This window comes from Heterodontus francisci, chromosome 35 (assembly GCF_036365525.1).
Source record: "Heterodontus francisci isolate sHetFra1 chromosome 35, sHetFra1.hap1, whole genome shotgun sequence".
NCBI lineage: Eukaryota > Metazoa > Chordata > Chondrichthyes > Heterodontiformes > Heterodontidae > Heterodontus > Heterodontus francisci.
In genome coordinates this window covers 57,742,090-57,755,214 of record NC_090405.1, presented here as the reverse complement: position 1 = coordinate 57,755,214, position 13,125 = coordinate 57,742,090, and the positions used below count along the sequence as shown (strand labels likewise).

At 41.2% G+C, this 13,125-nt stretch overlaps 1 protein-coding gene across 15 annotated transcripts in view; it reads right to left on the bottom strand.

Annotated features, from left to right (window-relative positions):
* LOC137350732 (leucine-rich repeat-containing protein 49) overlaps nt 1–13,125 on the bottom strand; it is a 422,174-nt gene that overhangs the window by 65,727 nt on the left and 343,322 nt on the right. For 13 of the 15 annotated variants that reach the window (XR_010969477.1, XM_068015697.1, XM_068015700.1 and 10 more), the window contains one exon: nt 10,577–10,762. The exons of 1 other annotated variant lie outside the window; for it this stretch is intronic. Coding sequence is in view for 13 of the 14 variants with exons in the window: in XM_068015697.1 (XP_067871798.1) it covers nt 10,577–10,762 (186 nt within the window). In the remaining variant the exon portion in view is untranslated. Of the gene's footprint in view, nt 1–10,576; nt 10,803–13,125 lie in introns of those variants that run through there. One more of the 15 variants, XM_068015710.1, reaches the window with a different exon arrangement.

Here is a 13,125-nt window from a genome sequence, read left to right as displayed (position 1 = left end):
CCACTCTGCTCTTTATCCAAATCACTACACTGCTCTATTGCCTCAACTTTTCTCTTTAGATTTCTAAATCTCCCTTCACCTGACCTCTTTTACTTTAAAGTCCTATCCACAGCCCTAGTTATATAATTCGTCAGGACATTGATCCCAGCCTAGTTTATGTGGACCCCATCCCAATGAAGCGGCACATTCTTTCCCCAGTACTGGTGCCAATGTGCCATGAATTGAAATCCCTTCTTGGCACAGTGGCGCAGTGGTTAGCACCGCAGCCTCACAGCTCCAGCGACCTGGGTTCAGTTCTGGGTACTGCCTGTGTAGAGTTTGCAAGTTCTCCCTGTGACTGTGTGGGTTTCCACTGGGTGCTCTGGTTTCCTCCCACAGCCAAAGACTTGCAGGTTGATAGGTAAATTGGCCATTGTAAATTGCCCCTAGTGTAGGTAGGTGGTAGGGGAAGGTGGGGATGTGTTAGGGGATATGGGATTAATGTAGGATTAGTATAAATGGGTGGTTGATGGTCAGCACAGACTCGGTGGGCTGAAGGGTCTGTTTCAGTGCTGTATCTCTCTATGACACCATTCTTTGAGCCATGCATTTAATTCTCTAATCTGCTTGACCCTATGCCAATTGGTGAGTGGCTCAGTTAACAATCCAGAGATAGTTACCTTTGAGATTTTGCATTTTAATTTGGACTCTAACTCCTCAAACTCTCTCAGCAGAACATCATTCCTAGTTCTACCTATGTCATTGGCTCCTACGTGACAACTGGATCCTCCCCCTCCCACTCCAAGTTCATCTCCAGCGCGAGGAGATGTCTTTAACCCTGACACTGGGCAGGCAACGCCACCGTCGGAACTCCTGGCCACAGCTGCAGATAATATGGTTCCCCTATCACTACTACATTCTTTTTCACTCCCCCCACTTGAAAGGTGTCCTGCATCATGTTGCTCTGGTCAGTAGGCCATTTCACCCTGCAGTCCTTGTTCTCATCCACACAAGTAGCAAGTACCTTGACCTGTTGGTTAAAGTCAAGGGCCAAGGCTCCTGCATCACTGCATGCTGGATCCCCATACCTGCCTGGCTCACAGTCATATCCTCCTGTCCCTGACCACTAATCTACTCTGAAATTCTGGGGTATGACTGCCTCCTGGAACAAACTACCCTTCCCTGATGCCCCACAATATCTTTTTTTTATTCGTTTGTGGGATGTGGGTGTCAGAACTCAGTTAAATGAAGCACTCTGTGCCCCACTCTCAATCAAGTTAGTTTAACACGATTTACCTTTAACAAATCCATGCTGGCTTTCCTTATTTAATCCACATTTTTCCAAATGACAGTTAATTTTCTCCCTGATTATCATTTTTGAAAGCGTTCCCACCAATGAGGTTAAACCGACTGGCATTTTGTTGCTGGATTTATCCTTACACTATTTTTTCAACAAAGGTATAACATTCACAAGCCTCCGGTACTTTGGAACCATCCTGTATCTAAGGAGGATTGGAAGATTATGACCTGCGCCTCCACAATTTCCACCCTTACTTCCCTCAGTATCTTCCGATGCATCCCATCTGGTCCTGGTGACTTTTCAACTTTCAGTACACCCAGCCTTTCCAATATATTTATAAATGTTTAGCTCATCCAGTGTCTCAATTACCTCCTCTTTCACTATTGTTTGGGCCGCATCTTCTTCCTTGGTAAAGACAGATACAAAGTACTCTTTCAGTACCTCAGCCATGACAGTGGCACAGTGGTTAGCACTGCAACCTCACAGCTCCAGCGACCCGGGTTCAATTCTGGGTACTGCCTGTGCGGAGTTTGCAAGTTCTCCCTGTTTCCGCTGGGTGCTCCGGTTTCCTCCCACAGCCAAAGACTTGCAGGTTGATAGGTAAATTAGCCATTGTAAATTGCCCCTAGTGTAGGTAGGTGGTGGGGGTGTGGTAGGGGATATGGGATTAATGTAGGATTAGTATAAATGGGTAGTTGTTGATCAGCACAGACTCGGTGGGCCGAAGGGCCTGTTTCAGTGCTGTATCTCTAAATAAATAAATGACCTGTCTCCATGCATAGATCTGCCTTTTGGTCCCTAATCAGCCCCACCTCTCCTCTTAAATGCCCGTAGACAACGTCTGGATTCCCTTTTATGTTAGCTGCAAGCCTTTTTTCATATTCTCTCTTTGCCTTTTTTTCCCACTTTATTTGTTTTTTCACTTCCCCTCTGAACCTTCTATATTCAATTGTATCATCAATCTGACATCTGTTGTACATTCCCTTTCTCTGCTATCTCTTTCATTGTCCAAGGAGCTCTGGCTTTGGTTATCCTACCTTCCCCCTCATGAGAATGCACTTCGACTGCACCTGAACAATCACCTCTTTAAAAGCAGTCCATTGTTCCGTTATAGTTTTGCCTTCCAATCTTTGATTCCAATTTATCCATCTGGACCAGATCTGTTCTTACACCACTGAAATTGGCCCTCTTTCAATTAAATATCTTTATCCTGGATTGGTCCTTATCTTTTGCCACAGCTAACCTAAACCTGATGATACTATGATCACTGTTCCCTAAATGTTTCCCTGCTGACACTTGATCCAACTCATTTCCCAAAATCAGGTCTAGCAATGTCTTCATACGCATTGGGCAAGAAACACACTGATAAAGAACATTCTTCTGAACACACTTCAGAAACTCTTCCCCCTCTTTGCCCCTTTCACTCTTCCCATCCCTGTATATATTAGAATAATTAAAATGGCCAATTATCACTACTATATAGTTTTTGCACATCTCTAATTTCCCTGCAAATTTGCCCCTCTCTATCCTCACCCAACAACCACAGTTTTAGTTTGTTCCTTTTATAGGAACAAGTGAAGTCAAAGGTTAAAGCGGGTAGTCGGGAAAGTAGAGTCGAGGCCACAATCAGATCAGCCATGATCTTATCAAATGGCAGAGCAGGCTTCAGAGGCTGAATGGCCTACTCCTGCTGCTAATTTGTATGTTTGTAATTCCCCAGTTCATGCCCACCACCGGCATACAATCAAACAGAATTAATATACAGTTAACAATACCCACTGAGCCACAGCTGACACTTGATCCAAACTGCAATTGATCCAAAGCAGTTTGTGCTGTTCATTATCTGACCAAATTACAAAGATTTTATTGTTCTCTACCAAAAACAATTAGAGAATTTGTGCCACAGAGTTCTGCATGCTCTCAACATGACTGAGCACACTGAATGTAACTGTGCTGATTTAGTTGGTGCCCAAGTATTTTTAGAATAGAATTATAGTTTAAGTAAAATGATTAGTGGACTTCTGACTAACCACGTCCCATGCTGTTTGTTGTTTCTTCTTGTAAGTATTGTAAAATATCTTAGGCAAGCACATTATACAAACAATTATTCACTAAGTTTATAACTAAAAATTTGTGTTTTTTTAAAATAGTAAACTGACTTCTCAATTTTTACATCTGATTCCTTACAATGTAAACCTTTCAGGGCAGTTATTAAAATATGTGCTACTTTACAGGGTAGTGGAAGAACATATTGAGGGAACCTTTTAATATCAGTACAGCATGATGTATAATTAGTTCTAATAATCCGACAATAAAATGTAACTCTTTAGCAATTTAAACCTTATTGCTGAATTGTTGCCCACCCAAGGGACACTGTGCACTTCAGGTGCAGGGTACATAAGCCCCACACTCCAGTGCCAATCAGCCCCATTTCCTCAGTCTATTGTTCCTTGAATATTGTGTTTTCTTTTTTTTTGATGATCCAACACTTGTTAAAATTTCACAGCCATGACTGGTATTACACACATCTCACTCATTCACAGATTCACCCAAACAACATGATTACAGTGCAAAATTGACGTTCATTATTCTGTATGCTAGTTGGCAGCCAAAATCTTCAGATATGCAATGCTTGGCAGTGCAGGTTTTGGAATAGAACATAATACAAACCAATTCTTTCTTAAAGTGCAGTCTGGGCTTCTGAATCAGTGATCTTTCCCACAAGAAAGTTCGGATGAAAAGTCATAGATTTGAAATGTTAATTATGTTTCTCTCTCCAAGATGCTGCCTGATTGCTGAGTATTTCCAGCATTTCCTGTTCATTATTTTATACCTCACCAGAACAAAATACTTGACACAATTTAAATGTTGAAACTTAAATCGTGGGAGACTGAAATACAAATTACAGGCTGATCCTATCCCAGCCACAATGATACAAACCCAATCTGTGACAACATAAAACGCTTTTTCAGCCAGTGTTGCATTTTAGTGCTAGTCTAGAAATCTAATATCACAACTTGGACAGTGGGGAGGGTGAGCAGAATAACCATAGGCTGGGTTGGCACCTCAAGTGTTCTGGCATCATACTTGTTTAGTTACTGTGGGAAATAGAAATACGAGCAGCAGCAGGTGATCTTATCACCAGACAAATGGAATTTTATAAAATAAAATATGAGCTGATTAGTTATCAGATTGCAGACTGTGTTACAGCAGGAGTTCAAAGGTTTCTTCTCAAATCTATATTTATGAAAGCAAAAATAAAATGTAGAAAATAGACATTCCTGTCTGTCGTCTACCAATCAGTACTCAAAAGCAAACCAAGGACACTGTAACCTCACAGATCATGCTTTTGAGGGGGAAAAGAAGGGTATCCAAAGGCAGACCTCCTTGGATGACTAAAGATGTGGAGATTAAAATGAAACAGAAAAAGGAGGCTTATGTTAAATATAAGATTCGAGAACCAAGCTGAATACAGAAAGTGCAGAGGAAACTAAAAAAGGGATTAGAGGGGCAAAGAGAGTATGAGACTAGATTAGTGGGTAACATAAAAGGGAACACTAAAATCTTTTATAAACATATAAGAGTAAAGGATAGTCAAAAGAAGAGTAGGACAAAAAAGGAGATCTTTTTGTAGAAGCAGAGGGCATAGCTTAAGTATTAAATGAGGACTTTGCATCTGTCTTCACAAAACAAGAGGATGCTACCAATATCACAGTAAAGGAGAGAAATTGGATGGGATAAAAACGGATAAAGAGGATAAAGGTTGGCAGCACTCAAAGTAGAAAAGTCACCCAGTCCGGATGGGATGCATTCTTTTTTGCTGAGGGCAGTAGGAGTGGAAATAGTGGATACTCTAGCCACAATCCAGAGGACAGGAAGACTGCAAATATTACACCATTGTTCAAAAAAAGGAGGGATAAACCCAGTAACTATAGGCTAGTCAGCCTAACGTCAGTGTTGAGGAAACTTTTAGAGACAGTAGTCTAGGACAAAATTAATTGTCACGTGAAAGACATGATTTGATAAATGACAGCTAACATGGATTTGTTAAAAGCAAACTTGATTGTGTTCTTTGATCAAGTAACAGAGAGGGTTGATGAGGGTAGTGTGGTTGATGTATGTCTGAAACTTTCAAAAGGCGTTGGATGAAGTACCACATAATAGACTTGTTAGCAGAATTGAAACCTGTGGAATTAAAAGAGGCAGTGGCAGGGTGGATGCAAATTTGTCTAAGGCACAGAAAGCAGGGAGTAGTGGCGATTTTTTTTTAGACTAGAGAGAAGTATGTAGTGGTGTTCCCCAGGAATTGGTATTACGACCATTTCTCTTTTGGACATATAATAATGACCTGGACATGGATATATAGGGCATTATTTCAATCTGATATGAAACTCAGAAATATAGTAAACAATCAGGCAGATAGTAGCAGACTTCAAGCAGTTATAGACAGACTGATGAAATAGGCAGAAATGTGGCACATGAAAATTATGCAGAGAAGTGTGAAGGTAGAATGGTAGGCAGAAGTAGTGACAATGTGAATTAAATGGTACAATTTTACAGGGGGTGCAGGAAAAGAGAGACTTGGGGGTTCACACACACAAATCTTTGAAGGCAGCAAGACAAGTTGATTGGCTGTTAAAAAAGCATAAAGGATCCTTGGCTTTATAAATAGAAACATAGAGTACAAAAGCAAGGAAATTTTGCTATCAATTTCTGGTTAGGCCTCAGCTGGAGTACGATGCCTATTTCTAGGGACCACACTTTGGAAAAGTTTTCAAGGTAGGGTGCAGAGGAGATTTACGAGAATGGTGGTAGGAATAAGGGACTTCAGGTATGTGGAGAGATTAGAGAAGCTTAGGTTTTTTCCCTTAGAACAGAGAAGGTTAAGGGGAGATTTGAGTTATTCAAAATTTTGAGAGATTTGATAGAGTAAACAAGGAGAAGTGTTTCCATTGACAGGGCGGTTGGTAGTCAGAGGACACATATTGAAGGCAATTGGCAAAATAAGCAAAGGAGAGATGAGGAGAATTTTTTACAACTGAGTTATGATGATCTGGATTGCACTGGATGAGTTATAGAGTCATTTACGACACAGAAGGAGGCCATTCGGCCCATCAAGTCTATGCCAGCTCACTGCAGAGCAATCCAGAAGTCTCATTCCCCCACTCTATCTCTGTAGCACTGCAGGTTTATTTCCTTCAAGTGTCCACCCAATTTCCTTTGAAATCATTAAGTGTCTTTGCTTCCACCACCCTCATAGGCAGAGAATTCCAGGTCATTATGCAACTCGCTGCGTAAAAAAGTTCTTCCTTACATCCCCTCTGCATCCCTTGCCCAAAACCTTAAATCTGTGTCCCTAGTCCTTGTACCATCAGCTAATGGGAACAGATTTTCTTTGTCTACCGCATCCAAACCTGTAATAATCTTATACACCTCTATCAAATCTCCCTGTAATCTCCTTTGCTCCAAGTACAACCCCAGCCTTTCCAAACTAACCTTGCAGCTAAAATCCCTCATCCCTGGAATCATTCTGGTACATCTCCTCTGCACCCTCTCAAGGACCCTCAGATCATTCCTGAAGTGTGATGACCAAAACTGGCCCCAGTTGGGGCCAAACCAGAGCTTTATAAAGGTTCTGCATAACTTCCCTACTTTTATACTCAATATCTCTAGAAATGAAGCCCAAGATTTCATATGTTTTGCTGAACACTCACTCAAATGTCCTGCCACCTTCAAAGATCTATGCACATGAATCCCCAGGTCCCTATGTCCCTGAATACTCTTTAGAACTGTGCCATTAAGTCTATATGGCCTCTCCCCATACCTTCTGCCAAAATGCATCACCTCACATTTCTTTGTATTAAATCCTTTTTGCCACTTGTCTGCCCATTCTGCTAGCCTACCTATGTTCTGTTGCAGTCAATTTGTTACATCCTCCCTGTTTGCCACTCTTCCATGTTTGGCATCATCGGCAAATTTTGAAACGTTACTCTCTATTCCAATATCCAAGTCTTTTATAGATATCAAAAAAGCAGTGGTCCTAGCACGGACCCTTGAGGAACACCACTGCCTACCATCCTCCTGTCTGAAAAATAACCATTTACCATGACTTGCTGTTTTCTGTCCTTAAGTCAATTTTTTTATCCAAGCTGACACTGACCCTCCTGTTCAGTGAGCCTCATTTTTGTTAATCAGCCATTTATGTGGTACTTTGTTAAACACTTACTTAAAATCTAAATAGACAACATGCATTGCATTCTTTTCATCAACCTCTGTTCATTTGTCAAAAAAGTCAAGCACAATCTGACTTTCACAAATCCATGCTGGCTATTCTTAATTAGCTCAAACCTCTCCAAGTGCCAGTTGATTTTTTTTCCCGTTTTTGTTTCTAAAACTTTACCCATCACTGATGTTAAACTGCCTGGCCTGTAGTTACTAGGACTGTCTTACATCCTTTCTTGAATAAGGGTGTCACATTTGCATTCTCCAATCCTCTGGCACCTCCCCCGTATTTAGGGAAAATTGGAAAATTATGGTAAGCAAATCCATTATCTCCATTCCCACGTTCTTTAACAACCTTGGATACAAGCCATCCAGACCAGGTGACTTATCCACTCTAAGCATAGCCAGCCTTTCCAGTACCACCTGCCTATCAATTTTCACCCCATCCATTACCTCTACCATCTGCGCTTCTACCAATATTGTGTCAGCATCCTCTTCCTTAGTAAACACCAATAAAAAAAACACTCATTAAGTATTCAAATGTTTCCTTGTGCTTCTAAGCATATAACCACCCATTTGTCGCTAATAGAGCCCACCCAGCCTCTTACTACCTGCTTCCTATTTACATGCTGGTAGAAGATTTTTGGGTTCCCTTTTGGTTTGACTGCCATTCTATTCTCATATTTGTCAGTCATATTTTCCTCTTCACTTCCCCTCTCAACTTAGTGTATTTAGCCTGGTTCTCACTTGAAGAATTCACCTGACATGAATTCACCTGACATGCATCATACACCCTCTTTTTTTGTTTCATCACATTCTCTATCTCCCTCATCAACCAAGGAGCACTGGCTTTGGTTCCTTACCTTTCACTCTTGTTGGAATGTACCTAGCCTGTACCTGAAGCATCTTCTCCTTAAAGATCACCCATTGTTCCATTAAAGACTTTCCTATCAGTCTTTGGTTCCATTTTACCCTCACTAGATTCCTCCAGATCACATTAAAATTGGCCCCCTTCCAACTTAGACGTTCTACTTTAGATTGTTCATTGCTCTTCTTTATTATAGTCTAAACCTTATGATACAATGATCACTTTTACCCAACTGTTCCCCCACAGCCACTTGGTCCACCTCATTCCCCAGCACCAGATCCAACAATGCCTCCTTCCTAGTTTGACAGTGAGCATACTGGTTAAGGAAGTACTCCTGAACACATTTCAGAAATTCCTCTCCCTTCTTACCCTGTGTTCTAATATTATCCCAATCGATATTTGGGTAATTAAAATCCCCCAATATCACCACTTCATAGTTCTGGCGCATCTCTATGATTTTCCTGCAGATTTGCTCCTTTACCTCTTTCTCTTACTATTTGGATGTCTACAGAATACCCTCAGTAGCTTGATCATCCCAGTTTTGTTCCTCAACTCTAATCAAATGGATTCTATCCTTGCCCCCTCAAGGACATCCTCCCTTGCTAATCCTACACTGTCTTCTCTAATCCGTACTGCCACCCCACCTCCCTTTTTCCCTTCCCTATCTTTTCTGAACACTTTGGTATCCTTGAATATTAAGCATCCAGTCCTCACCATTTTTAAGCCACGTTTCTGTTATTGCCACTACATCATATTCCCACATGGCAATTTGTCTTTGTAGCTCACCAATTTTATTCACCAAACTTTGTGTATTTACATACATGCATTATAAACTTGTATTTGTATTCTTTGTAGTCCTTTTCAGTCTCCTCCTATCTAATATGGTACTACTCCCTTCTCTAGTACTATCCAATGCTCAGTTTGTGCACCTTATTCTTCTTTTCTACTTCGATATGCTGGTGTCCATCCCCCTGCCAATTTAGTTTAAACCTTCCCCAAACAGAGTAGTGAATCTCCCTGCAAGGACACTGGTCCCAGTCTTGTTGAGGTGCAACTCGTCCCTTTTGAATAGGTGCCTCCTGCCTCAATACTGATCTCAATGTCCCAAGAATCTGAAGCCCTTCCTCCTGTACCTTGCCTCAAGCCAAGCATTGATCCTCCCCATCTTCCTATTTCTACTCTGGCTAGCATGTGGCACTGGGAGTAATCCAGAGATTACTACCTTCAAGGTTCTACTTTTTAACTTCCTCCCTAGCTCCTGAAAATCTGACTGTAGGACCTCAATACCTACCCTCTCTATGCTGTTGGTACTGATGTGTACCACAACTTCGGGCTCATTCCCTTTCCCCTGCAGATGTCCTTTACCCTGGCACTAGGGAGCGAACACAATGCGGGACTGATGATGATGGTTACAGAAACACCTGACTGTTCCCCTAACTATGGAATCTCCTATAACGACTGCATTTTCTCTTTGCTATTCCCTCCTGTGCATCCCTCGCCTATTGGTGCCGTGGCCTGGACTGCACTCTTTCAATGTGTCATCATTCCCAGTAGTCTCCAATGCTGAGTACCAGTTTGAGTGTCGCGCACACCCTAAAGACTCCTGTATCTCCAGCCTCTTCCTCCTCTTCCGAATGACCACCCATCTACTATCCTGAACTCTCACTGCCTGTGGGGTGACCACCTCCTGGAATGTACAATCCAGGAAACTCTCCTGCTCCCTGATGCTCTGCAGTGACTCCAGCTGCCCCTTAAACTGGGAAATCCCAAGCTTGAGCTGAAGCAGCTGGAGATACTTCCTAAACATGCGGTCACACAAGACAAAAAGAGTGGAGACAGATTCAATCCTAACTTTCAAAAGGGAGTCATATAAATATTTGAAAAGCAAAAAACTGCACAGCTATGGGGAAAGAGCTGACGAGTGGGACTAATTGGATAGCTCTGTCAAAGAGCTGGCACAGACACAATGGGCGAATGACCTCCTTCTGTGCTGTATGATTCCATAATTCTAAGTTCAGTAAGAATTAAGATACTATTGAATTAAAGTAGAATTGTGTGATGCACAGCACGCACTTCTGATGCAGTACAAGGCATGATTATTTGATAAGTATCCAAACACAAACTATACAGGTATGTGTGATATCTAGCAAAGCAACAAAAGCAAAATTCAATCCATTAATTGGAATTATAATGATTGACATGCTTACCTCCACATCATTTATTTTTTGGAGACAGAAATGGTTGAGCCTGAAGAGGACATAGTATTTCCAGAGGCTGAAGTTCACCACTGGGTTCCCCTGAGAACTAACAGTGAGCTGGTCTAACCGGCGGCCCAGTGCCAGAGCATTAAACTGCTGCAATTTGTGAAGATTCGTATCTTGGAACTTTAAGTGCTGTCAAAACGATCAGAACACAAGAAGATTGGATGCAGATCTAAAATCAATAAACCCAATTTTTCATCGAGGTAACTGAAGTTACAAAGAAAATGTAGTAATGTTGAAGGACCTGTATTAAACAAGACACCCATTCCCACCAAAATCTGTAACAAAAATGAGTCACATAATTAACAAGTTATCGCAGAAAATAACTCCAAGTAAAACTAAGGCAGTGACAACTTTTCAAAGGAATCCTACTGTTTTGATCATGTGTTATTTCAAATTATGATTGATTGACATGATACTGTGTGTCACAGCATGGTAAGAACTGTTGATCACCAGAAGGTGAGACTGAACATGCCATCTCCCATGATGACTTTTCTGAAATTAAAAATAAAAATGTTGGAAACACGCAGCAGGTCATGCAGCACCTACGGAGAAAGGAAAGAAGTATATGTTTTAGGTCTTTTGACACTTCATTACAAGTAATTCTGACCAAAGGTCACAAGACTTAAAGTGTTAACCTTTTTCCAATCTGCCTGACCTGCTGAGTGCTTCCAGCATTTCTGATTATGAATTCAGATTTTCAACAGCTGCAGTTTTTTGCTTTTTAACATGTAGTGTTCAGGGTCCAGAGAGGCCAACGCTCGCCCACCCAGAGCCCAGTACTTCCCGAAGAGGTGTCAAAATAGAGAAATCACCCTGAGCCATTCTCCTGTCAAGAGGCTCTTCTCAATGAGAACATTTCAGCGTCACTCTGAGGTATTCTCATTTAGACCCATGCCTATAAGTACGCTTTGGGATAAACTCGTAGCACTGCTTTGAGGTGCTGCACCAACAGACCCCTCGGGACTAGCTCCTCATCAGTCTCAGCAACTAACAGGGAGCAGCTTCTAACATTATTCTAAACCAAGCTCCCAGAGACCAGCTAATTGCATTTCACTTGACAGCAGCACTGACAGACACCTGGGAGAAATAGTTAGGCTACTTTAAGTTACTTTAAAAGCAAATGTAATCTTACAGGATTATATAACAAACTGTAGAATGTTAATCCAAGCTTTAACGCATGTTCAGGTTTGAAAGATAAAATATACCATCAAAAGTGAGTATATAACATTGCTGAGCACATTCCCATGTACTGTTTTGGTTACTATACAGTGCCCATGTCTTCTTTCCCCATGTAGATTATCTGTTGAAATCTGCATTGTTAACGTTTCCTTACTGAAACAATTGTACCATTTTGCCACTAGATACCCTGGCACTTTTCCTGACAATACTAAAAAGAAATGGATAATCTGGTCATTATTACTTTGCTGTTTGTGCTTGCTGTGTGTAACTTATCTGCTGTGTTTCCTACATTATGTGAGTGACTACACTTCATTGGCTGTAAAGCACTTTGGGCATCCTAAGGTCATGATAGGCACTATATAAACAAAAGTCTTTCTTTATAAGGAAGTGATTTGACTTCTGTTTTACTACAGTGTACGATACAGCAGCTTCAGGTTAACTCCCAGTGCAAGTTTCCTAAATAAGATGAAATAATGAGAGCCATACAGCCTCAGGATTTTTAAAAAATAAGCGTTCTTTTGATAACATAAGTCATAGGAAGAATTCATTTGTCTAATTAAACAGGTATTGCGCTGCATAAGCAGAAAGATGTATTTATTATGCTGAGGCTAAAAAAATTCATTCAATTAAAGTTTCACTGACAGAGCTCTCATCCTCCAATCACCATTAGCATGAGCCCCATGTTTCTCACTCTCCAGTAGGTAGTGCTTTGTGGCAGTAAAGTACGTCAGACTGACTAGGATCAGGAACTCTTGTGGGGGTGAAGGGGAAAGCACATCCCTTCCTAGTGGTGTTCTGCATCATTTAAATACACTCTGAAATACTAATACACATTCCAACAAGACCAAAAGGTAAGGGAATCAAAGCCAGGGCTCCCTGGAGGACAAGGGAGATAAAGAATATGATGAAATAAAAAAAGAGGGTATATGTCACATGTCAGGTGAATTCTTCAAGTGAGAAGCAGTCCAAACACAGTATTTTGAGAGGGGAAATGAGAAAGAAAATAAGACTGGCAAAGAGAGAATATTAGAACACAATGAAGTTAACATAAAAGGGAACCCAAAAATATTCTTTGGCATGTAAATAGGAAGCAGGTAGCAAGAGGTGGTGCGGGCCTATTAGGGATAAAGAGGGTGATATATGCTTAGAGGCACAGGGCAAGGCTAGAATATTTAATGAATACTTTCGATCAGTGTTCACTAAGGAAGAGCATGCTGACAAAATATCGGTAGAAGCAGAGATGGTAGAGGTAAGGCTAGCTGCGCTTAGAATGGATAAGTTGCCTGGTCTGGATGGCTTGCACCCCAGGTTGC